General features: G+C 43.5%; 2 protein-coding genes across 2 annotated transcripts in view; one reads left to right on the forward strand and one right to left on the reverse strand.

Annotated features, from left to right (window-relative positions):
- Nucleotides 1-28: 28 nt before the first annotated feature.
- LOC6563703 lies at nucleotides 29-1,062 on the forward strand. Its single transcript, XM_001989551.2, has 3 exons — nucleotides 29-264; nucleotides 322-549; nucleotides 615-1,062. Exons 1-3 carry the CDS (start codon nucleotides 193-195, stop codon nucleotides 945-947), a joined length of 633 nt encoding a protein of 210 aa, XP_001989587.1. The 5' UTR covers nucleotides 29-192; the 3' UTR covers nucleotides 948-1,062.
- A 32-nt stretch (nucleotides 1,063-1,094) lies between these two features.
- Nucleotides 1,095-25,455, reverse strand: part of LOC6563702 (dynein axonemal heavy chain 10) — a 32,049-nt gene continuing 7,688 nt past the window's right edge. The window contains exons 15-48 of the mRNA XM_032737475.2: nucleotides 25,121-25,412; nucleotides 24,893-25,051; nucleotides 23,570-23,722; nucleotides 22,995-23,213; nucleotides 22,798-22,932; nucleotides 21,120-21,541; nucleotides 20,783-20,978; nucleotides 19,571-19,804; nucleotides 19,120-19,225; nucleotides 18,636-18,756; nucleotides 17,634-18,378; nucleotides 17,041-17,568; nucleotides 16,306-16,464; nucleotides 15,325-15,435; nucleotides 13,782-14,615; nucleotides 13,600-13,692; nucleotides 13,360-13,520; nucleotides 12,921-13,245; nucleotides 11,341-11,529; nucleotides 10,626-11,285; nucleotides 10,427-10,569; nucleotides 10,003-10,367; nucleotides 7,637-9,942; nucleotides 6,895-6,966; nucleotides 5,764-6,232; nucleotides 5,559-5,701; nucleotides 4,951-5,281; nucleotides 4,750-4,881; nucleotides 3,009-3,220; nucleotides 2,507-2,647; nucleotides 2,255-2,359; nucleotides 2,088-2,189; nucleotides 1,806-1,952; nucleotides 1,095-1,301 (exon numbers count right to left, since the gene is read on the reverse strand). Of these exons, the coding sequence (XP_032593366.2) occupies nucleotides 1,152-1,301; nucleotides 1,806-1,952; nucleotides 2,088-2,189; nucleotides 2,255-2,359; nucleotides 2,507-2,647; nucleotides 3,009-3,220; nucleotides 4,750-4,881; nucleotides 4,951-5,281; nucleotides 5,559-5,701; nucleotides 5,764-6,232; nucleotides 6,895-6,966; nucleotides 7,637-9,942; nucleotides 10,003-10,367; nucleotides 10,427-10,569; nucleotides 10,626-11,285; nucleotides 11,341-11,529; nucleotides 12,921-13,245; nucleotides 13,360-13,520; nucleotides 13,600-13,692; nucleotides 13,782-14,615; nucleotides 15,325-15,435; nucleotides 16,306-16,464; nucleotides 17,041-17,568; nucleotides 17,634-18,378; nucleotides 18,636-18,756; nucleotides 19,120-19,225; nucleotides 19,571-19,804; nucleotides 20,783-20,978; nucleotides 21,120-21,541; nucleotides 22,798-22,932; nucleotides 22,995-23,213; nucleotides 23,570-23,722; nucleotides 24,893-25,051; nucleotides 25,121-25,412 (10,660 nt within the window). The 3' untranslated portion in view covers nucleotides 1,095-1,151. The remainder of the gene's footprint in view (nucleotides 1,302-1,805; nucleotides 1,953-2,087; nucleotides 2,190-2,254; nucleotides 2,360-2,506; nucleotides 2,648-3,008; nucleotides 3,221-4,749; nucleotides 4,882-4,950; nucleotides 5,282-5,558; nucleotides 5,702-5,763; nucleotides 6,233-6,894; nucleotides 6,967-7,636; nucleotides 9,943-10,002; nucleotides 10,368-10,426; nucleotides 10,570-10,625; nucleotides 11,286-11,340; nucleotides 11,530-12,920; nucleotides 13,246-13,359; nucleotides 13,521-13,599; nucleotides 13,693-13,781; nucleotides 14,616-15,324; nucleotides 15,436-16,305; nucleotides 16,465-17,040; nucleotides 17,569-17,633; nucleotides 18,379-18,635; nucleotides 18,757-19,119; nucleotides 19,226-19,570; nucleotides 19,805-20,782; nucleotides 20,979-21,119; nucleotides 21,542-22,797; nucleotides 22,933-22,994; nucleotides 23,214-23,569; nucleotides 23,723-24,892; nucleotides 25,052-25,120; nucleotides 25,413-25,455) is intronic.

The raw sequence follows: 25,455 nt of genomic DNA on the forward strand, positions 1-25,455 counted from the left end.
GCTGCACGGCAAGGGGTTATTGATTTTTCACCAAGCGCCACGCTGCAGCTGTTTGTTGGATTCTGCGCTGTACGCTCCAGGGTGGATTGGAGTTTGGAGTAGTACACAGAGTGATAATAAAATTTGTTTGGGTTTGTCATCGCGTGCAATTTTTTGTAAGAATAATTTGAACGAGACAAACATAGGTTAAATATGGAGGATAGCGGTATTGATAGTGAAGATAGACAGTCCAATATATATGAGGATGGTGCAGCAGGTTTGCTGGTAAGCGGTCAACTAGCTCACAACACACACAATAGCTCATGGCCAAGCCCATTGCAGAAAACTGCCAGTGGAGCGCCCAAACATATGTCGGATCTGGAGTTTGAGGTGGCATTTAGGGGTGCCAGCAAGGTATATGCGCCAACTACAATTGAAATCGATGACGATAGGGCTGTTCGAGGGACAGAGCGCAACGAGCCGCCAAACACCTGCCGCATACTGCAACGAAAATTGGAGCTGAAGGTCGAGCGGGCCCGGCGCAACTATACACAGTACCAAGAGGAGCAGGTGTGTACACTCGGCTATAAATCAAGTTGATGTCCTTGAACTAATACAATTGCGGTCAATTTCAGGCAACTAAAACACAAGCAGCCACACTCATACCTATCAATCGGCTGCCCATACCGGGCGAACCGGAGCAGAAGCCGCTCGTCGATTATAAGTCTGAGAGCAGCGATGAGGCGGAAGAGATATCGTTCTTCCCGGCACAGCTGAAGCGTGTCAAACGACGTCAGCAGAATCATGAACTTACCGATACTTTTAGTATACAAGAGATGACTATAGAGTCTGATTTGGAGTCCGATGACAGCGGTGGCACTCAAAACCTCGAACTACTCTTGCCCTCCATGAAATCAAATATTTTGGATAAGTTGAAGAGCTGTTTTGGGTGCTGCCAGCGCAGGTAATGCACGAAGAAACAGCCCTTTCACAGTCGGTCCAGGCACAAACACGTTATTGACAGGCACTCGAAATTCACTTGTAGACACTATATGCAGAAATACATCTATAAATAATTGCCAATACTAATCAGTAAATACATGTTCATTTATTTGTTTTCACATAGAAAACAATAAAAAAAATTATCTCATTAAAAACATATTTCAGACTTTTTAATTATCCGTATTTAATGTGAGGCAGACACCCTGCAATATCCAGTGACTCAGATCCTCAGAGGTGGCCAAATTCGCCTCAAAAACCAGACCAACGCCCATCGCATTGCGGCGCAGTGATGTGGTGTACACAGGGGCCAGGAATGTGTTCTGCAATGTGCAGAGTTATGTAATTAAGGAATTATATATGATATAGTCTTTATTCTAATTAGGTTTGGAAACCGTTGGAACTAGTGTTGTAATAATTTGGTTTCTTAAGCACCACAAATAATTTAGTTTGTACCATTAAAAACGGTTTTATGTTGTCTATTCAGAACAACTCGAATAATGAGTGTGCAGGTTTAATTCCCATATACAGTGCCCCTTTATCTCTGTCAAATAAGTAAAAGCAACCCCGCATTTAAAATCAGAAACAATTAGCACAACAGCTGCCCCATTAGCTGTGGTGGATGCGGAAGCTGTTGGTAATTTAGAGCAAAGCATTTAAACAAATATCAGCGAGGGCGAGCCAACTGCCCCCAGTAACCCTCCTTCTCGTTGCTAAAGTCCACCCAACGCATATGTAGATACAGGAGGACATTAGTACTTGTCACTTGCAGACGGCGTCAAGTCCAGGCCGGAAGCTAGCCAGTGTCAAGATAAAAATATACAAACCTGTAGCTTCAGCCGGTGCGCTTCAATGGGCACCACAGCCAAAATGGGCAGCTCCTCGACCAGAACTTTTGGCTTCGAGCGCATCAGCTGATTAGCTTGCATGTCAAACCGTGCGCCCTCTATATAAAGACCGTGCACATAGCAGCCCTGTAGAAAGTTGAACGATTAAAATGCAAACAGAATTGCTAATTACCAAATTAGTGGCAGGCGGTGGGCGGTTCTAACGGTCATGTTGGGGTCATAGTTTTGCATTTAGAACTATGCACACTCGCATCGACTCACCGTTGATGGGCGCTCCTCAACGTCGTCGGGCTCTGAGTAGGCGGTCACATAGGTGAACAGCGTGGAGCGATCCAGGGGCCAGGCGTTCTTGCGACAGGCAATCTGTAGAAACGCAACATTGAATGCAAAGCTAACAAAATGAATATGAGTGGAGGCCCATTTCTAACCTGAACCAGGGCCGTGAGGTAGCTCTGCGGTATATGCAGTCCAGACAGCCACATGACCAGCGGCTCTCCCGAGATCGACCAATACTTGTACTGCACGGCCCGTTTCTAAAATGTCAGGTGAAAGCGAATTGTTGATTAGTGAATTGGACATGAGGGCTGCACCTGACTGATTTTGCGCCAAGCTGATTAATGAGTTGCGACAGTGGCCACGATGGTGGTTTGAGGATGTTGAGATGGGAGGGGGTGACATACCTTTAAATGCTCCAGCCAGCTAGCTAACTGCTTGCATGTAGCCGGAGCCAGTTTGCTCCACACGGCTGGCAGCAGGCCATTAAATAACGAGTTGGCAATGTTGTCCAGGACATTGTCCATGCCGATTTCGCCAGCGATGGCCTGCGGAGAGCATGCAATTAAATTAAAAGGCACAATGACAACACACATGCATGCATGTGCATGTGAATGGGTGTTTGACTATTTTTGTGGGCGTAGCAGCATCCGTGCCAAGACAATGGCACGACGGCTGAGTTCATTTGCATTTGTAAATTTATTTTGGCAACAAAATGCATCTGCCCAACTAAGGACCGCATTCAAAGTTCCTCCGTGGGTGGGACGTGGCGACCACGAGAAGCATTGGTTGGCAGCCAAGTTGGCAAATGCATAAGAAAAATGCAAAACAAAGCTGAGGGATTAATGTGAGCTCTCAATTGACAGGCGAGGCGAAAGCCAGAGCCATTTCAATCGATTGGTTAGTTACCTTGCGAAGCAACTCCAGCGATTTCTTAATGCGCACCACCAGAATGTTAAAGCGGTCCAGCTCCTGTAATAGCACCACACCAGTGGGTGACAGGCTCATCTGGATTTGTTTGCGTATGCGCCAAGTCTCGAAGGCGGGTGGCAGCTTTTTCAGTATTCCCGCTGCCACAAGGTCGATGAAGTCGTCTCGGCTGATGCCGCCCGTACCCTCACCTACAATATACAAGTGCTAAGTTTGTATTGATAATGGGAGAGAAATCCAACGATTTAATGTATGCAATGGTTGTGGTTATTACCATAGCCCTTTTTTAATACCATTTAGTTTGGTAAATAGTAATTTTTATTAATTTGCCTTTTATCTGGCTGACTTTTTCTGTGCTTTATTTAAATTATTTTATATAAATTGTCAATTAGCAAATACTAAAGCTCATGAATATGCAAATTGTCAGCATTTTTCAGAGAATTACACAATTTTAGTGAAGCATATAGGCTGGGAAGCCGTGTCAAAGACAATTCAATTTTTCCATTTATCATTCCTAGTAGAAATTCGTTACTTTTTTGCAAGCTTTAAATACACAACTACCTAATCGTTATGTAAGTATAAAGGTTAACGTCAAGCCTGTTTACAGGGTATTTGATTAGTTTTTAACTTAATGTCGAATTTAGTATGATGGTAAATTGAAATAAAATTGTAAATCTGTTCGATTGTGCTTGGTAAATGGTTGGCCTTTTCATCAATTTTTTTTTCGTTCAATGTTTTATTTAAATTTCTTTCTATGAGGTAGTGCTCAAGGAGGGTGGTTTCGTTTACATAAAATACTTTACCAGCTATGTCGACGTTCGGTGTCCACTTGGTTACTACGGTTGCGTAAGAGATTTCCAAAAAAGTATTACAAATTTGGCTGAATTGTGTATATGTATGAGTATGTGATATATAGAGTAATACAAATGTGTGAATGCATGTAAGAATATGACAAAATCGGCTGTGGGCTCGGGTATAAGGGCAAAGTGCCCTTTTAACACGCTTAAACTCGTGACGCAAAATTATCGACTTTCGAGTGATGTTTTCGCCAATTTTTGTTGCTGCCAATGCGGATGCGGATGCGGATGCAGGCATGAATGTATATGGCGGAGAGTGCGGTTCGGTTTAAACTGCATTTGCCGGCATGGGAGTGGCATAAATGAGTGAACGTGTCCAAGTGTGTGTGTGTGTTAGCATCTATTTTAATTTTTAATGTATGCCCTGGTATTGCATGCCGGCTATAATGGTGCATGCAATAAAGTTAATTGCAAAACCGCAACTAATTAATTAAATTAAATTAAAAATTTAACATTCCAAAAATGCAACAGCAATGAAAATCAACAAGATAAAATGTAATAAACGGCTGACAATTGGCACACGTTGCAAATTAAACCATTCATGTACGTACTCGTAATTGGCTTCCGCTCTTAACCGAACTGTCAAACACTTTATCGAAATCGAATGCATGTGTTCACATATATGTATATAGGTAAAAGTAAAATTAAAGCTGTTTTAAAAGAAACCTGCCATGTTGCAAATCATATTTTAGTTCATAAATAGTAAAACACTCTGCAGACTTAGACAAAAACGTACATTTAAAAATGAAATTTAAAAAAAAAAGAAGTTAAATGACTAAATATATACAGAAAAAGCTGAATTCTTTGCCATAAAATCAATATACCCAGAAGCATTACGTGTGGCCTATTGGCTAGTCACTTACCAGTTTGTGGCTGCAACTCAATCAGGCTGTTCCAAATGTTGCGCGCGGCCATTGTGTAATAACCGATTTCCGCGTTTGGATGCAAACCAAATACATCCGGCTTATTGACCAGAGGCAGTTTGTCAATGTGGACTGTTATCAATGCATTACGTATGTAAAACTGGTTATGTCGCAACACATGTACCACGAACAAGTACTCACCTATGAAGTCCTCTTTTAGCACGGTCTCATCATCCGGCAAGCAATAGTCCACGTTCTCGTCCTCATAGAAGTGAAACGATTGAAATTCGTCGAATAGAAAGTCTCCCATATATTCATTCATATAGCAGTTGGTAATGCGTCTATCAAAATCGTCAATTACTCGACCGCCGTACATGACCTCGCCAATAAGATACTTAAGACTATTCCAGGGTATCTTGTCTTCGGCACAGCGACTCAAATAATTGCGTAGTATTTCTGTGCATACTTCAAAGTCTGTATCGTTAAAATCGTATGCTATGTTCCAGCCGAGCTTATCGTATTTGCGGCGTTCCTAAGGGATAAAAGTGAAATTCATAGTGAGGGAAGCAGGAGCAGGGTGCATAGATTAATCGAGGAAACAGTAACTGCGCCATCAATAACAGTTTGTTGAACAAACAGCACACTGGCAAGTTGGGCGCAGTTGTGTTTGAAATGCTTTCAACAAACAGCCAAAAATGAACAAATTAATAAATAAAGAAGTGCATGGACCAGCTGGAAGAGCGGCGTCAGAACTTCGAGTGCAGCTACAAATTTTGGGTTTTTGCTATCCTTTAAAATACAATACTTACTTGCACGACAGCATGGAAGAATGCGAGTACATAGATTAATGCACGATAGGCGCGATGGGAGCACGCCTCCAAACGATCCTGACGCACTTTGAAGAAAGTCGAGCGTAGATTAAGCTTCAACCCGTTTGGCGGCTCAGTGACCACTAAATCACAGATAATTAAAACAATTTATATTTAATGACATATTGGCATAATAGATATTTACCTTTTAGCGACTTTTGCAATATGCCAATAGGAAAGGTCGGTGTTGGATCTGTAGTGATCCATAATCGAAAATCGGGATGCGGACTTTCAATTTTATCCAAAATCTTTTCCAATTCTCGCACAAATTTTACCAACAAATGACCATTTTGCAGCATCAACCATTGACCCTGACGGAGCGCACTATCCAGCATATTTAGCGCTGCCTTCTCCTGACCCTGACCAAGCGATATATGACAGAAATTGCCCATGCCGCCTAGAATGACATCGGCCAGCTTGATAAGATCATTGGTTGGATCTGAGCCGGCGCTTAGTATAAAGCAAACGGGTATCGACGAGGTCGTTTGTTCATAAACGGCAGATAAGCTCACAACCGGCGGCATAATATAGAATTCATCCATGGTGTCCACAATATATTGATTTATGCAACGGAAAATTCGATCCACACGGAAACAGCGCAGGAATAGCAATTTCTGTGGTGAAAGCATGAGAAATTATTCGGTTTTATGCGATGGACATTCTAATAACACAATGACAACGCCACTGACTGACGGCGCTCATCAATGAGTTACTCCTTAGTCCTTGCCAGCACTTGTATTGTTGCTGTTGCTGTTGCCGTTGCCATCGCTCTTGCGGTTTCCAGCTCAACTCAAGTGCAAATTGGGCTCGCCGCTGGTTTCAAGTGCGACTGCTGGCGTAAATTGCCGCTCATCTAATGGCTTGGAAAATTGATAAAATATGGTAATGCACACACCATCGCATACACAAATATACACAAACGCACACACATACACACACACAGATTCAACCATACTGGCTGACAAAAACAGGCTGCTAATAACTTGAGCAGAAAATGTGCGCCAAAGTTGCAGGACAGAGCAAAAGTCGAATAAAACTGAACACCCAGACTCTGCGTATGTGTGTGTGTGTGTGCATTTGAGTGTGTGCTTGTGTGTGTGAGTCTTGTACATAATAATCCACTAGAATCGAGAATAAAGTACGAAATCCAATAACGCTCGATGGCAACGGCAGCTCCTGGCAAGGACCTGCACTCGCTCTCGCACTCGGACCGAGGAGCAGCCACTTGAAGCTGAAAGCATGCAAAACGAAAGTACAGAGCAGTGCCAGCACTTGCCTGGAATGCATTGCATTTGATGTTGTAGTCACCGGGGCTTGCCACCTCCTCAGGATTCTCCAAGTCGAACCACTACACCATGGGCCATGGGCATTCGCAGATAAGTGCAAACAGAATGAGCATCGGCAACGGAAGCCAGTGAATGCCACATGTCACAGCAGCCGTTTCAGCGCCCATCCAAAGTCCAAAATTGTTGTCATCGTTGTTATTATAGTTGTTGTTGTTGTTGTTATGCATTTCATGGCATAGTCCCAGGAGTAGCAGTTGATAACAGAACATTGAAATGGACGTCGATATGAAGATGGCACCAAAAATATAAAAACAGAAAACATAAAATGGACGACATGAATATTGCTAACCTATTATCGTTCAAATACTGATACTGGTATTTGTGGTGTATTGACAAATTCTTAAACACAAACATGGTGAGGAATAAGTCAATAATAAGACTTTAACTAAGCAAATCCAAATATGTAAGAATATGAAAAATGAAAAAAACTTTCAGAATTCGTGCAAAGAAAAAATATTTAAAAGTTTCAAGAAAGATAGTTAAGTGCATACTGTTAGTGTTTATACAAGATATGTAAGATATTATCCTTGTCAACTAATAAATTCGGTTCTTTGTTTTTATACGAAAATGCTTCTGACACAAGTTTTGACAAAAGTCTTACATTTTTTAAAAGTTAACTAAAATCTTATTGCAAATAGGGTTTCGGACACATATACTTTGATGCGGACTTACCGTTTTCCACTGTTCCAAATTAAGACTAAAGTGATCTGGCAGTGTGCCAAATGGATCGGGAAAATCAAAAGCCAATTTCAGTAGATCCTCCCAGCTCTTCTCGGGCAGCCACTTGGTGGGATTGCTGCGTTCGCTCTTTGTCAACGCGATGTTGCCTTTGATAAAGAAGTCAATTTCCTGTTGCGATAGGACGCCATCGCGCTGCGACAGCTTTGTGGCTATCTGAAACGAGAAGAGCAGCTTGTGCCGCTCAAAAATGCCCGTACAACCATAGCAGTATACATTCTCCGTCAGTGTTTTGATAATGTTTACCAAACGTTTGGCCAACACCGTGTCTGGCACGGCTTTTCGCAGGGAGTAGATGAACACATCAAGATAGGCGGCAAGCGCATACTGATACATGCTGTTCACTGTGGCCATGTCGGCGAGGGCGAAGAAGAGAACTGCTCCACGCTTCGCAGCCGGTCGATAGCCATTACGTAGAATTTCAATGTCGGCGGCAGTGTCGCTGGCCAGCTTCAGTTGTTCCATGACAAGGGCGGCCTTAGATTTAGTATTCTCCAGGGTTGCGATCAGCTCGACGTTATCCAACATGTTGCCTGTTGAGGTGGCCAGTTCGCGCAAGAGAGAATCTTCGAGTTGCTGGAGAAGCTGTTTGTTTTCGCTGGTTTGTGCTATCAGATCTGAGCGTTGTTGCTCCAGATCTGGGCGCTCAGTGCCGACCACAACGCTAAGCAGTTGATCTTCCAGGCCAGTCTGTGTCACTGTGTAGTTGATCACCAATGCCTTTGCGTAAACAGCAGGATCAAACTTTGGATTAGAGAACTTTGTCGTTAAATAGAGGCGAAATTTGTGATCCCAGTCAACTTCCTTGTCGCCTAAAATTGTAAACTTGCGGCCTCCCTGCATGCGAATGTTCTTCTGCAGGACATCGTCAATGACCGGATCAATGTAATCATCCACATCCTCAAAAAGGACCGGCCACCCATACATTATGGATATTTCCAGCTGCTTCAGGAAGTCCGCATCAGAAAATGACAGTATCTTGAGATTGTTGCGCGCCTCCCTCTTTCGTATCCATTGCAGCGCCTGCAACTGGGGATCTATGCAAAGTGGAAAGCGTGAGGCACGCATGGTCAGAATACCGTTCTGAATGGAGAGCTCGTCTGGCGGCAGGCCTTCGTTAGACCATTGCGAAATCTCAACATCGGTGGTCAATGCGATGTCAATTTTAAAGGGTTCCTTAACTGGTATACCTAACGCAATGATATCCTCCAGCCAGTCATCAAATACCATTGCCTTGCGGAACTCCCAAGTGAAAGCACCCGTGTAGGCCAAAAACGAAGCGCTGATTAGGCAAACACCAACGCTATCGATCAGCTGTTGGCCCAGGCTCGCCATTTCAGCGCTCCAGCGTATCAGCTCCGAAGTCAGACCGCTAATCAGCTTATCGGATGCAATTAAACGGCGTTCAGCCTGTTGCATCATTTCGGTTAAGGCTCTCATTTGCTTCATGGACGTGGCATAGTTCTGATTGAGCTCTGTAAGCTTCTCCTCTAGCTTTTGTATTTCAGAGTTCAAATGAGTCAGCAGCTTGATTTGAACCTCCTGCTCTTCAACTAGGAAATCAAGGCGCTCCTTCTTCGGCTTGACCTCACGATAGACATCAAAGAAGCCGAGAACTGCTTTCACGAACTTTAACAAACCCGCACCGGCAATCGAAATCTTGCCCATGTCATCCAAATTTTGAGTTTTCATGTGATTGCGACAGGAGACAATTTGTTTTTGTGTTAAAGCCTCACAGTCCATTTCCATCAAGCTCTTGAGAAAATTCACATCACTCATCATGCCCTTGGCGCTCTTCCAGCTGATTTCCTTGATACCCTTCAGGATGGCTACGCACTCACACACAACTTGTACGGCAGCCGGAGGCGTGGCAAACGAACGAATCTCAGTGATCTGTGCTTTTTCCAGCTCAGAGAGCGCACGACGGGCTTCTTCGAGCGCTGGCATTGCTTCGGCCAAAATCACTTCGGCCTCTTCTTTTTCAACCGCAATTTGCTTGCCCTTGATTTCCACCTCCACGGATTTCTCAGATGCCTCGCCCTTTTTTGTGTTCGCCTTTTGCGTTGAGGTCTCTATTGTAACCAGCATTGCCTCACACTCCTCTGAAGCAATGGCCACATTCTTCTTTTGCTCCGTCACTATAATGCGCAGTTCGTCGATTTGTACGGAAGCCTCTTCGATTTTCTTGATACCCTCCCCAAGGCGTTCACGCTGCTGCGTGATATGCTTATGCTTCTCTTCTGTGAATAGTTAATTTAATTGTGAGTAGACGTAAGCATCTATATAATTATCAATCTTACCTAATAAGCCAAGATAGGTATTTATGTAGTCCAAATAGTGCTTGGGCGTTACAAAATTACAACGTCGCAGCTTCGTAAGATAATCTTTTGAATACTCCTGAATGGTCATATGTACATGAACCACATGCTCAATAATCGCATCTCGATGAGGAGCGGGAATCATTGCATGCTCGGTAAGGAACAACTTAGCAACAGCATAGAGGGCCTGCTTGGGCCAGGGAAATACCCAATCAATGTACGTGCTGCCAATTAGACCCGGGAAACTTCGGCAGCGATTGCGCAGCGCGTCACCAGAAGGCGACATGCAGAGGACCACATGTAGGTTCTCGGCACAGGTACGCAGGAAATACGCCCAAACTGAGTCTCTAAAAGAGCAGACTTCGACGTATCATCAAAATAGTACTAAAATAGAACAGTCACTTACTTGGATGCAGAAAGGCCTTCCTCTTCGGCAAATTTGCGGACTTGATTAACAATGCCATCCTTATCCTCATCTGAAAATAGCGCAGGCACTTGGCCAACTGTCAGAATGTTGTTGATCAACTCCAAGAAGCTTTCCTCGGCTATCTGCAAGTAAAAAGTGAGTCTAACCAAGCTCAGCTTTAACTTTGGTCAATACACACCTGAGCAGTTGTGAACAGGAACACAACCTTCTTGCGTCTAACTCCAGCGATGTTGTATAGCGCTTTCAGATCTTCGCGGAAGGACGTTTCATTGTAGCCACGGGAAATGGTGATTTCGAACACGTCGCACTCGGCAGCGAAGGATGCAAGGCGGGTAACACACTTCTTGCCACAACCTCCAACACCGATGAGCAACACATGACCGCGATTCATGCGCAGTGTGCGATGCACTCGCGTCAGATGCTCTAAACAATCTTCGAACAAGACCAGCGTCATTTTCACCTTTCGTTCGCAATACTCGCCCAAGATTTCGGTGAACAAACTGAAGACCGCATTGTAGTCCAAGAGATCCTCATAGAGACGCGCCTCGGATTCGTTAGTAAAGTTCCGAAAATCGCCAAAAATTAGCGGATCTCGTAACACATAGTCCTTGAGCGATAGAATCACTTCAGGACCTTCATCGCCCTCCTCTTCCTCTTCCCCGCCTTCCTCATCAGCTGCCGCTCCAGCGGAGTCGTCTGCTAGAGCATCGTAAAGTAATCGGGCCTGTGCTTCAGCCGCTGCCGCCTCCAAGTCGATGAAACCATGTTCTTCCTCGAATTCGGGTGGAAACCGTTCGGTCACCTCGACGGCAAGACACCGACGCACATTGGTTATCTCCTATTAATTGAAATTTTACAAAAGTCGTTGGCTCATTTTTGGATAGTTCATTTACCGTCTGCGATATGAGGCGATCGCATATTATTCTGGTGAATTCATTACGCCAGACACGTATCAGCTCTCGAAGGCCTTTGAAGCACTCGGGCTGAATCAATAGCATGCCCGCAAAGATGCGCGACAGATCCTTCAGATTGAAAATGTAATGGAACTTCGAGGGCGTTGGTGGCAGATCCATAATGACAATCTGACGATATAAATGACAACAGCAGTAATTAGAGCAAACATTTATAAGTGGCAAGTGCCACGCCTTTTGCCCTACGCCCTACACACTGCGCCCTACGTCGCCCAACAGCAGTAGAACTACACAAATCAATTTTATCTCAACTACCAGCAATATGCATTCAAATGTTGAGCATCCTTAGCGAGACAGCAGCTGGAGAGTTGGACAACTTGCATTTACTTGAATTTTCAGCTATTATCGAGTTGCAGTCCCACCTTACTCGCAGTCCCCAGCTCGGCAATTCTATTCAAATAATTCATTAAATTCCATTTCGTGGGACATTAATATCTTTTGGCCTGGCGCGTCGAGTGTGTAAGGAAGACATACGAACTAGACACGCCTGGGTACTACTTCTTATTCGACTGAAACTGGAAGTTGCAGGTGTGAGTAAATCATTTATTTTTTTCGTTTTTGGGCAGTCGCTGAGGAAGCTCCATTAGGGTTGGATGTTGCCTCTGCTCATGCTGCTTGTGGCAATTGTGGCGACAAATGCATTTTTATCTGCACGCAATGAAATGTGATAATATTTTAGTGTCAACAATTGTTAAAAGCACCATAAACTAATGCTTCTGCCTTCGGATGGCAAACCATTTTACGAAAAAGAGCCATCTACAGTTCAATACTTGAACATAATCAAATTTTGTTCAAGCCAAGATGTGCTAGCAAAGATAGGCGGAACACCGAGACAGACACAGTCACAGTCAACTAGGCAGCAGTCGAACCGGGTGACCATTGTGCTAAAGGCCAAGTAGGAAACGGCAACGGCATCAGCATTCGTCCTGCCCAGCACCCTCACCCTGACTCTGACTGTACAAGTTCTGGGGTGCTGGTGCTGGTGCAGTGCCACCAGCATTGAGTTGTACTCGAAAAACCAATGGAGCAGCTAAGGGGGAGGACGCTCGTCGGAGTGCATTACAGACCATTGAATAATTTCCATTGTATGGGGAGGAGGCAGCAAAGCAGATTATGAAAAATTGGCGTTATTTGCATATGTAAATCGAATTTCATAAAATTTGTGAGAGACTTTTAAAGCACTCTTCAGAATGCGCTAGCTTTTTTTTCCTTCCAGGCCTTAGAACAGATTTTCCATAAATTTTAACAAAATACGTTTCTCGTTTAACAGTTTGAAAGAATAATTTCGAAGTGGGTCGTTATTAGAGTCGAATATGTTTTGTTGAATTTGTTGTAAATGTTTTTAGTTAAATACAACATTCATAAGTTTGCTGAATAATTGGGTTGAGAGTGCTAGTAACAAGTTATGCTATTGGTTGGAACTATATCCAGCACATACAAGTTTTAAAAAATGATGATATTAGTGAGCTAATAGAAATAAATATAATATCTATGATAACAACCTTGAACAACTTGAGAGTCATCTCGACAATAATATCGGCAATCATCATATAGCGTTTTTGGAACTTCGTATACGTTAAATGGCCTTTAAAGATGGATGAATAGATTTGTATGAGGGACTTATCATTGGGGAAAACAATGTTGTAGGTGGAGAACATGCTGATAAAGCGTGGATCGACTTCGTTGCGACCGCCGCCAGCGGTGCCCATGGCCGCATAGAATGTCATGTCCTTAAACTTTTTCCAGTTGAGATCTTTCTCACGGTCATATATGCCACCCCGCTCAAAGAACAATTTCAGCAGCGCAATCGGCTGTTGTGTACCATATCTGTGGATTAGAGTAAAGTTGGCATATGTGGAGTGGTTATGGGGAAACAGAGACGGCTGAACTGACGCTGGCAGTCTCCTATTTGCTATACATGTGTGTATCTACTGTACTCACTCATCCACCTGCGGCATGTTCATGTCATCAATAAAGCAGGCTATTTTCTTTCCCATCGGTGGGCCATAAGTATCCTTGGTGCGTTTCTCCACGGCAGCCTCTAACGTACGCTGCACATCCAGCGATGAGGTTCTCGATGAAAAATTAATGTTGAGTATGACCTGAAAAATAAGAAATGAGTCTCAGAGATGCCTGCATTAGCGCGTAACTGCACGTTTGTGTTCGACATTTTTCAATTACATTGACAGCCGGATTTAGATTGCGCAAATATTGCATAATGGTTGCCGTCTTTGATGTGCCCGCCTCGCCCACCAGCAGAACGGGTCGTTTGATCTGCAAAGGCAAACGAAATACGAATGCAATTTAATGGATAGGAGAGTCGAGCCGTGTAATTAGCTGTAGCAGCTCTCTTTTCAACTTACTTCACTCATAAGGCCAAGCAGCCGATTAGTTCGCGTGTTGTCCACAGTAGGCACAAGGATTTCACTAAACTTGACGGTCGGATCATGTTCGTACGACTTGACAATCCATTCCCAGGCCTTCCAGCAGTTATCCTTCATATCCCAAAAGTAATCATATAGTGTTGGCTTACCCTGGGGAATCTGTCCGCCACCGGCAGGATTATCTTGTGTATCGTGGACCAGAGGGAATCCAGCAATGCGTTTCATAAACTCATCGAAAATAATTTGATGCTTTTCCAGTAGGCAAGCGCCCAAAGATCCATAGACGGTCTGCAGAAAGCAACACTCCAAGGTATCCGTATTGTACACCTTTAAGACAGGCTCATCCGAGCTCTTATTCTCGGAAGGGCCATATGTTGGCAGCATGGCATCGTAAAGATTGCAGAACTGCGTTACCATATTGAGATCCGTTTGCATAATGACCATTTTGAGCGGATTGCCTTGTGCGGTGCCATCCACGCCATCCAATATAAAGGCAATGGCTTGGGTAATAATCTTTTCAAAGAAATCGTTGAGCAGCTCCCGCTGCGACTCCGGGCGGCTCAAGACCCAACGCTGCCAATAAGGGCTGTAACGCAAATTTTTGGGGTCCACATAGACCATACCGGCACGGGAGACTGTCGCTGGCGAGGCATAAAACAAATTACCCACCTCGAAGAGCAGCGCACAATAGCTCTCCAGACGGATGCGCTCGCCGTTCGCCAATGTCAACAGCTTGTTATCATCCATTACAGAGTTCATGTTCTCAATCCAAAGTGCATCCACGTCACCATCAAAGCAGGCATAGTGTCGTTCCTGTTTATGTCAGTCGGTTTTGGATTAAATTAGTCTGAGTGTGTTATTCAATGCCAGCAGGGTCCAATTGGATCTAACGCTGACGCTAGCTCTAAAGCGGACAGTATCTGCGATTGTCGGACTCTCAGCATTGTCTGCATGGCGCCATGGCGAGAGTTGGTGCAAGGGCAAGCTTGGTACGCCAACTGGTTGAGTAACTGAAAGGGCTGCCAGGCAGCATAGTTTGTTAAGCCAATGCCGCTTTGAGCCCGGGAAAAAATTGTGCAATGGGAATTATTAGCCGATGGCGCGAATTCCAAATGAATGATGCACCTGCCATTCACCTACCATTCACAACCACATCCCAGATCCTCGGCAAATTCTCAATTCAAACTGAATGCACTCAATTTTTAACGTGTGCATGTGTGTGTGCGAGCTATGTGTGTGTAGATGGATTAACTGCCTTGCGTGTCAATTCAAATGGGATTGCTATTTGAGAGCAATGCAGCGCCAGGCGCCATCAGAAAATTGGATAAAGCAACGATTGTACAGCAGGACGGAATCAATTTCTGTTAGTTTACAGGCGCACTTTTTAAAAATCTCAAATCTCTAAATTTGGCGCATATTCTAGACAAAATAGTAAGTACTAAAGCTGGGGAGTAAAAATTTGTGAGAGCTGAACTCCCCTGCGTACACCCTTGGATATTGATAAAATGTATGCACTACTTACCTCACGCTCCATTGGCCTATTCATTTCACGGAATATATTTGAAAACAACCCATCGATCCAATCTCTCGTTTCCATGTCCAAATAGCCATACAATTCAATTACCGAGCAGGCCTTTGGCAAAGCATTAAAATTATAAAGTTTTTTAAAATTTATACTTATAATAATTATAATTGTCTTATTTCTTTTCAAATTGATTTGGATGTATCCTGTCCTCATATAATGGTGTATGCATTTAGCTGTGCAGAATTTAACATATTACACAAAATTCAAGTGCACAATTACTTAAGTTGTGCACAATTACTTAAGTTGTGCACTTGGAGTTGTTTGAATTTATTCTCAGTAATTATGCTGAAATTGCACATTTCTTTTCTGTTCATAACTACTTAATGGATACGTTTCTATAGAAATTGAATTGAAACTACATGCACTTATGTTCTCTGTGACCTGTGACCTGTGCAAAACGATAACAAGAAAAAAGAAATCACGAGAACGTCCCGTTGCTCCCCATAACGTAGTCATAATGGGCGAACTTGCCATAAAAGGTAATAGAGAAAATGTTAAAGTGCAACGCAGACTAAATGCTCTTTTATTTAAGTCGCATAATACTTGTCTTTAATCTATTGTGTTTTTAAATTGACTCTATGTATTCAACCTAAGCCACTCCAGACAGTTGTATGTCCTTAATAAACATGTAGAAATTATTCCATTTATTATTTTAAAATATATATTTGAATAATATTTACTCAAGTTTGAAATTATGAAACAAATCTATAGTATAATAAGACAAATCTTATATAAATGGATTGGATTGGAAGTTGAGTAAATAATTTATAGCTAGAAATAATTAAGCTTTTTAGAACGGTGCAACGTCAAATATCACAGCTGTTGCTCTCTAACGTGTTGCTCAAAACCAGTGTATACAAAATATGCGAAACGTAAAGCGATTTGTGTGAGAGGAGCAAAAAGTGCCAGACCACTTACCTTGGGGTTAAGCACAATGCACTTGGTAGGCAGGCCCATGTGGCATTGCGCTTTGACCAGAGCATTTATGACGACAGTTTTGCCACCACCTGTTGGGCCCACAAGCATGGTCGAGTGGCGGGTCATCATGGTTTCGTACATTTGCACCACTTTGTCTTCCTGCCGTTGATGTCGTCGTCGTCGTCGGCGTCGTCGTCATTGGGCGAGTGCAAAAAGTAAAGGTGAAGGCGACGTTGTTGTTGTTGTTGGAATTTGGTTGTCATAAATGATGTTGCCGGTGGGAGGTTAAAGGAGGAGGAAAGGCGCCATGACATCAGTTGGTCAGCAGTTGACATTGTGTGTGACATTTGTGTCATTTGTGCAACGTTTTGTTTGAAGAAAATGGCAAAATTGGATGGCAAAAATGGCCCCATGGAGATGAAAGATAGAAAATTGTATTAGTAAAAATTGTCAGCAAAAAGAGCACATTGGAGCAAAGTTGAAATTAGATGTAAGCAGCTAGCACGGCTTGGGCATTGTCTGTGGAGTAAAATGCTTTGTAGCATTTCCGCTATTTGCGATTATGGGACAAAGCGCAATTTACAAAGTGTCAAAGTGTCAACGCTGACAACAGGACCTGCAAGAGGCAGGACAACTATAGCAACTATGTCTTCACTTTGCTTGTTTTTGCTTGTCAGCCACGTCATGACTGTGCAAAAGCTGAAAAACTCACAACACGACAACGCAAGCACTCACCTGGTCGGGCAACAATATGTAGCCATCGTTGACCAGGACATGACGCGTGGCCGCATTGAAATCTGGATAGCCGATGCGTGGACAATCGATTCCAGGGAACAGATCCTTAATAAGACCCAAGAATAGCGGCACGTCTTCGAATATGAATTTAGGAAAATTCATGTCTCGCAGAACGCGCATCAGGACCACAGCTTCGGGTAGATCCTCCGACTGACGCTTCATGACACCAGCCATTCGCAGCACCGAGTTCAGTGACCGCAAACCCCAATCGTAGTGACACTGCTTGGAGAGCTGCTCCTGGGCCAGCGAATATAACACTGTCATTTTCTTTGCAAGCACTTTGGCCGTCAGGAAACCGTCGGAGAACAACGAAATAAGGCAAATGAGCTCCAAATCGGGCTTAATGCAGGTCACAGGCCGGAACAGAGCCTTTACCGACTCAGGTAGCTCAGTGCGTCCAGCGTAGCCGGGATTCATGGTGACGAAAACTCCGCACTTGGGATCCAGACTGATCTCAACACCTTCAAACTATCAAATAAAAGCATGATAAGAACTTTACGAGCTTTAATTCAGTACTAGGGGACTTAACTCACCACAAAACGCTTCAGCTTGCGTATTAATCCGTTGCGTATGGTCTGGAGTTGTGTGGAGATTACACTGAGCACTGATATGTCAATGCGATTAAATTCATCAAAGCAGCCCCAGGCTCCACACTGCACCAGGCCCGATAGTATGGTGCCCACAGCCCGGTAATCCATGCCCTCACCACAATTGGTGACCACACAGAGCAGACCCATAGCTTTCGCCAGATCCTTGACGGTCTCCGTTTTGCCGGTGCCGGCGGGTCCGGCCGGTGCCCCACCCAGATTCATGAGCAGCGCTTGGGTAATCGTTAGATAGATGCGATCGGTTAGTGGAGTGATGACCAAACGTCCATTCAGTCCCATGTACTCATAGCCAAAATCAAAGCTACCCGAGCATTGGATCACATGTAGGTTGTCATAGAACTTTACCCAGTAGAAACGCAGCTGACTCTCCCAGCTAAATTCACTGGCATCCAGTACGTTGTCGCGAACAAAATTATCTATAATATCCCGAGCATGGACATCGATGGTGCATATTGCCTTGAACTTAAGTCGATCGTTGCGCGAGAGATTAGAGCGCACTTTCAATACGAGCTCCTCAATCTGATAGTTGCTTTTCATGAGGAAGTCCTTCATAGCTCGCATGTTGCCGTGATTTTGAGCCTGATCGAACGCCTCCTCCACCTCGGCCGTCCACCAGACTTGGCCAGCAGCCAACCCCACCATGCCCTGGTAGTTCATTAACCAGTCCGGTCTGTGGAAATCGAAAGTGCCCAATGACTGTCAATTTAATGCAATTGGCCATAAATATGCCGGGACATGCGCCTCTTGTGCCGGCTTATACAAAATAAAATAATAAATCGCACCAAATGACAAAATTATACAGCCGCAGGCTCACTGTCTCAATGTAAATCGCTGGTCATAAAACGGGGGCCGGAGTCGGAATCGGTATGTCGACTGGCTTTAGCTGTCATACACATACTACATATATATTTTATGTTGCTCACTTACCTGGAAATTACCAGATCGGTGCCAAAGTCGTAGATGCACGTCTTGGTTATATAGCGATTGGAGCGACGCATTTCATCCAGCACATCGTTCATCCAATGTTCCACACGACCCTGGGCCCGTGCTGTCCAACAACAATAACAACAATAAGAACAAAGGCAATAACCACATAAATAAACCCCAGTCGCCAATATCAATAAGTGTATACAAAAACCATAAAAATCAAAGTACCCGAATTACAACAACAATGACAAAAACAGGAACAAACGAATGCGCAATCATCTCCAGCAGGGGATAACAGCAACATCGACTGGCTTCAAATTAATTAAAAGAAATTGGCCAGCCAGCCAGAGAACAGAGCCATAAAAAAGTTCAATTTTAAAATTGGCAATCAGTGCGTTGGGATTCTCGCTGCTCGCTGGCTGTTTGCGGCATGGCGGGGAATGGAGATAGGAGTTGCTGGATGGCAGGAGAGGGGTGTACTTACTGAAATTGCGAAACTCCATGACCTCGCTCTCGCTGGATATCATGGCGGTAACAATTGTGTGACCGGCCTCCTTCACCAGGCGCAACGACTTGATATTGTCGTACATCTGCGTATGCGGCATGAAAATTGTGAAATCAATGCGGAAAAATACATTTTTATTTATAAGCAAAATAAATTCATAAAAATTTACCACGGATCTGGCCTGTGGGTGTGTGTCCAGTGCATGTGCTGCACAAATGGCGTAATTTCCGCCTTGGACATTGGCCAGAACGCATAAACAGTGACATTAACTTTTATGGCAAGATTCTTACTACACTCATACACACACATTCACGCCCAGTCATACATAAAAATAATGTTGCTGGCAGTTTAGCAAATCTGTTGTTGTCACACCCATACCCACACTGACACACACACGCACACTTATGCACGCCCAAAAACTTCAACCCACCTTAATGATGTGGTTCTGCACTGCAGATGGCTCACTACTACCCAAAATCGAGAGCAGCTCATCGGTGGATATGAAATAGAAACGCGGGAAAATACGACGTTTCGAGTCCAAATATTCGTTTAACGACTTCTGACAATTTTCCAAGCCAACTCCCAGACCTTGTATATCCAATAAACGTCCGGGCACTGCACAAAATGGCGCCACTAACGGATTTTTGGCACAATCGACCATGATCTGCAATGGAAAAGGAAGCGGCAGTTAGAACAGTAAATTATTATGAAAAGCAATGAGCAGAGTAACAACAATAGTAACAACAACGAAACACCATCAAACACAATACAAAAGCTAAATATATTGACTTGCCAACCGATTCTCTAAATACCCTTGCGTAATATTATAAAGATAAGCTTAATATAATAAAATACGATCCAAATTGCATTGTACATCATTTACGTTTTTCACATTGATTATTTTCAACATATTTTTGAATAATCTGCATATCAAATTTGGAACATGAATAGGTGATATACACAATTATTTGATATTTTAAGTTAGGGCTTATTTTATTTTAAATGGTTAGCTCATCGTTGTAGGCAACCGGTCTTGTAAGCTCAATGGAAATGGCGAAAAACACAATCCATCCAATGGAAGGGTATCAGCATAATACGAATGTCGAGAGCAAATCAAAATAATAAATCATTTCATAAATGGCATCAAATATGTTGGCAAATGTTGCAAATGAAAAGTAAAGCAAGCGAAGCAACTGGCGAACAAGGTTAAGTGAAGTTAAGCGTCTAACACAAACTCAAATCAACACACATATATACACACAAACACTTCCGCCGAATGGGAAGGTGAAAGCGTTTGGCTTTGGTAAACATAGTGCCGGCTGACGGTGCGTATGTGTAATGTGTGCGACGTCGGCTTGTATGAGTTGTGTGTATGTGTGTGAGTATGTGTGTGTGAATGTATACTTAGTATGAATGTTTGTATGATGTGCTTGTAGTAGTCGTATTTGTGAGCCAACACAATTACGAATACGCAAAGTGGTCGTTTGCATGCGTATTATGTTTACCGTTAAGTAAGGCGTCGCCATATTGTCGGCGCACATTAAATCAACCCAAATAAATTGAGTAGATATTTTGGTCATGGCATTGGCTACCGAACAAACAACCAGTATAAACAAATACATACCAAACATCAAATACTAACCCTGCGATACGCCTTGTCAATGTCATCAAATTTACGTGCCTCTTCCGGCAGCTGTGTCCGTATGTCGCCGCCAATAAAGATTCCCTCCAAGTACAGCCACTTGCGTTGCACGATCAGCCACTCATCGATGATCTCTGAAATGAGGGCCAGTGCGCGTTCCCATCGGTTAACCGTTTCCAGGAAGGGCCCAATGAATCTGCAAGCGGAGCACAAAAGCCAACTTTACTTATTTAACCATTCACAAAAAAGCTTAAATACTCATACAGTGTATCCAGTTTTATCATGGCCAAAGGGTAATTAATTTACGATTGTGCCATATGGAAGTATCATTACTTACTGACTGGCCCCCATTGACTGGAGGTTCATGGCATTATCGTCGAGGACTTGCATTATCTCATCGACTGGTCCTAATATCCATCCGCGATCCTCCATGCCCTTAAAGTGCTTGTGAGTTTTAAAGCTCATCAGTGCCCAGGTTTCTTCGACAGCACGTACGCCGCGCTCAATTTGCAGCTCCTTGATGGCATTGGTGAGGATCTGCTCGGCAATTTCCTGATACTTGTGCAGTTGCATCGCAAACATGTTGTCCAATGTGAAGCGTGTCGGCGACATATCAAAATATTGGCCCGTCTTCTCCATGAGCTGACGCCAATGGCGTTCACGCAACGCCTCATTTTTGAGGCTGACCATCAGCGGCACTGTGGCCTTGAACTGCTTCATGTGAATCTCCAGCTGCTGCCCAGTGGGCAATTGGCGCACCTGCAAAGAGCAAGAGTTGAGAGAGCTTACAAATGCTTAGTTAGCAAAATCAAATCAGTTGAAACAATAGTGCGGTGGCTGCACGCTGCCCAGTTGTGGTTGCAGCTGCATTGAATTATGACGAGAGCGCTGTGCGGCTGTGGCTGTGTTGGTTTGTTTTTGGTCAGTAGCAGCGGCAGCGGCAGTGGCACCCGTTTTGTTATGTTGGCCAAAAAGCGCAGTCTGTTTACATTTACACATGCACTGTCCTTGCCTCTCGCCGATTGTTTGCACATCCACATCAGGCGAAGCTGAGCGGGCATAAATTAGATTCCCGCACAGGCAACAGCGGGCAGCACACCAACTTGTCAACGCATCGGGTGGGCATGTGGGGGTGGTTGGGTGGCGTGGATCGACACCCGCTGGCATTTTAATTATTTTCAATATTGAACAAATTGATTTGCATTTTGGGACCCTGATTATGTCATAGCTTATGAATAGGCCGCAGAGAGAGAGAGAGAGAGAGAGAGAAAGAGAGAAAGAGAGAGCAGGAGCATCCAAAATTATGTGCATGATAAGAGCTGCATTAAAATGTGTGCATGCTAACTGATTATATTCAAATTTCCGCACACTGTGCTATTTATATTAATGATAAACTAATGAAATAGTTTGCATGCTAATCTATGCATGTAATCACCGCTCATGGACACAAATGTCGCTTCCACACCAGCAGCAACACCAGCACTCCCACTGCCAACTATTCCCCATTGGCACCACCAGTCTCAGCCCATTTCGCCCAACAACTCGGTTCATTTATATGAACAAAACTTTTTGAGCGCGACAAACTTTTGGCCTGGCCAGAGAGAAATTCCTCAGAAACTTGTTAGTGAAGTAAATAAATCAATTTGTCATAATCAGTTTAGGTGCAAAATTTCTTCGCTGCTAGGCCAAATTTCACGATGCTGTTTTTTACGCTAAACGAGAAACTCAACAAGTTCCCAACCATCGACTATATGACATGCTTTAAAAAGTAATTTTGGAATAGTTCTTTGGAAAGCACAAGGAGTCTGATAAGTACGCAGATGACTATACAATATGCGTTATCCTCCTATTTATTAAAATGTAGGGTGTGAGAGATGACTGAGTGCAGAGTTGAGAAGTATTTGCTTGTATTATTGTTTTAACGCGTCTGCAAATTTGGGAAAAACTCCAAGCAGGCCGATAACTTTGCCAATTAAGCTAACTTTTTATCTGAAACGCCTTGAGGCGGGACATACCGGTTTTGTCAATTTACGAAACTCCTTCAAATAGCTCTCAACGCCCTCAGTTAAGAAATTTGGATCCAAGTCGACCCACAAGGTCTTGCCCCAGATTTCTCGGGCATTCTTTTGAGATCTGTACAGCTTGTAGATCTGAAAAGTAAATAAGTTTATAACTGCCATCAGGTCTAGTCCTAAATGGTTAAGTTACTTACCTGCTGCAAGCCCTCAAACTCGGCTTGCACACGGCTAAATTCATGGTAGTCAACCATTGGCATGTCAAAGAGACGTTCTGCATTGGCCAGCTCCTGGCGTCTCAGCTCTCGCTCATTGAGTTTCTGGCCATAGGGATCCATTAAACGTACACCGCGCTCCAGCTCAGGGCCGCAAGATCCCGGACCATTCTCGTCCCAATCCTGGATAAATTCGTTCAGCTGTATAGGACGAGAACACAACGCAATGTTAGTGCAGTAAAATCAAGTGTCAGCATTTGATTGTTGCGCTTTGTGCAGGTCTGACTCCCAGATCCACGCTCCGTACGCCTTAAATCAAATAATAAACACTTCAAGTTAATTCATTTTACGCTGACGGCGCCGTCGCCGCTGACAATTGACAATAATGGTTGAGCGCGCGGGAAAAATCCAATTAAAATGCCATTGAAAGGAAATAATAATAGAGGGAAACAAAACAGAACTGTAGAAAACGCAAAATTGAGGAAATGCAGGGTCGCCAGCAGCCCAAAGCGAAACACCATTCCCAATGTTGCCTGATAGAACGCTTGTCAGCTTACATCATTCCAAAAGACATCGATTTCTCCGGAAGTCATTTCAGCGAATTTTTGCTTGATTGGCTGCAGCTTCTCCGAACGATACAGTGCCGATAGAAATAGACGCTTCCAACGTTTCTCCAAGTGATGGGCCATCAGCATGTCCTCATACGAAAACTGAAAAGTAAAGTTTAAAAAGAAAATAAAAGAAAAGAAACCATGAAACACGCACACACATTCAAATTAAGCAGTGTCCTTCAATTATTGCTGAGTGCAAATAATAATCATGAATAGTGCCGAAACCCACTAACGAGCAGCCAAGTGCCGCTCCCACAACCGCAACTGCAACACACAGAAAATCTAAAAAAATAGTGTGCAGTATTCTAGACAAGAGTGTTCGACTAGAATATACTCTCTGCAAGAACTCTCAAGTTTGTCCTATACTACTATAGTAGTTGTACGGCAAATACAGCAATAGTTAAGAGATATGCTTGCCTCCAAAATGAATGTTCTTAAGAATCGGTTTTAAAAACATTATTATATTCATTTCTAACCATTGTGAGTGAGTATACAGTATAAAAAGTATCGCACAGCTTTTAGAGCTGCCGCAGCCATTGGTCGCCGTTGCATAAATTTCCATATAGCTTTGCAGCTATTTCATTGAGGGAGTATTTGACTGTGTGTGTGAATGTGCATTTGTTCATTCATTCATTAATTTATATAAAATGCAAGTTAATTCCGTTTTGTCTGGGCCAGAGCTAAGCGCCACTGCCGCAACGAAATACAATCAATAAATGAACGGATCCAAAATGGTGAGCATACAGACACCCACCAACAACCAGACTGCGACAGGGATCGAGACAGGGACGGGGACAGACTGGTCAAGCGGACTACAGTTAGCAACCGAATGCTGCCACCCGTCGTGCCTAGTTGGCTGCCTGCATTTATATAACCGTGTTGTGTGCTGTTTCGAATACGGAAAGCCATTTTCAAATGACGCTCACTGGCCACCGAATATGCATATGTAAACAGTGTGTATGTGCAGCCATACGCTATGGCTTTAAAGGATTTTGAGAACTGCTCATTTGAATACAAAATACAAATATGCGCAACGAGCACCAAACTAAGGCAAATCTCTTGACATTCGTAAATTTTGTTAAACCACTAAATATTATTGCCTGTAATACTATAACAACATGCTTAAAAAAGAGACTTCTCGGTTCTTGCACAGAATTAACGTTACCCATGCGGTACAAGACTGTAAAATATATATGAAATTTGTCTATGTAATCAAAAACGTACAATTCAAACATAGAGTGAGAAAAAGCTTAAAGTTGATACACTTACCATAATATGGTGTTCGCTGAGCACTGTAAATGTTTCTTGCATCTCATGGATTTTTTGCTCACTTGTCAATGTTGTCGACTGGACGGTGGCGATTGTTTGCATGACCAGCTTAAAGTCCTCCAGTTCACGTGTGGTTTTGTTGAGATTCAAGCTCAGCAACTGTTACGAAATTTTGGGTAGAAGGTGTGACTATTTGGGTGTGAGGTCAGAGGGCGGACGACCACTCACTTTGATCTCGCTTCGCATGGACCTCATGTTCCTGTTAACATGCTGTAGCAGCTCCTCGCCCAGTATGGTACACCACTCTTTGGCATGGTGTGAGATGCTTTCCAGCAGTGGGCTCAAATTTATGCGTATGCATCCCACGTTATGGAATTTGCGCATTTGCTGCAAGTTGTTCACAATGGTCGAGTAGAATGTAAATTTCTCATCGATTTCGACGAGCGTCACTTGCCGCTCCACGAACTTTTGGCATATCAGATCCTTCTCGAAAGCCCACAGATTGAAGTACTTGCGAAATCTGTTGATGACACATGGATGCATTTGCATCACGGTGTACACAT

The sequence above is a fragment of the Drosophila grimshawi genome, unplaced genomic scaffold, assembly GCF_018153295.1.
Source record: "Drosophila grimshawi isolate 15287-2541.00 unplaced genomic scaffold, ASM1815329v1 contig_311, whole genome shotgun sequence".
NCBI lineage: Eukaryota > Metazoa > Arthropoda > Insecta > Diptera > Drosophilidae > Drosophila > Drosophila grimshawi.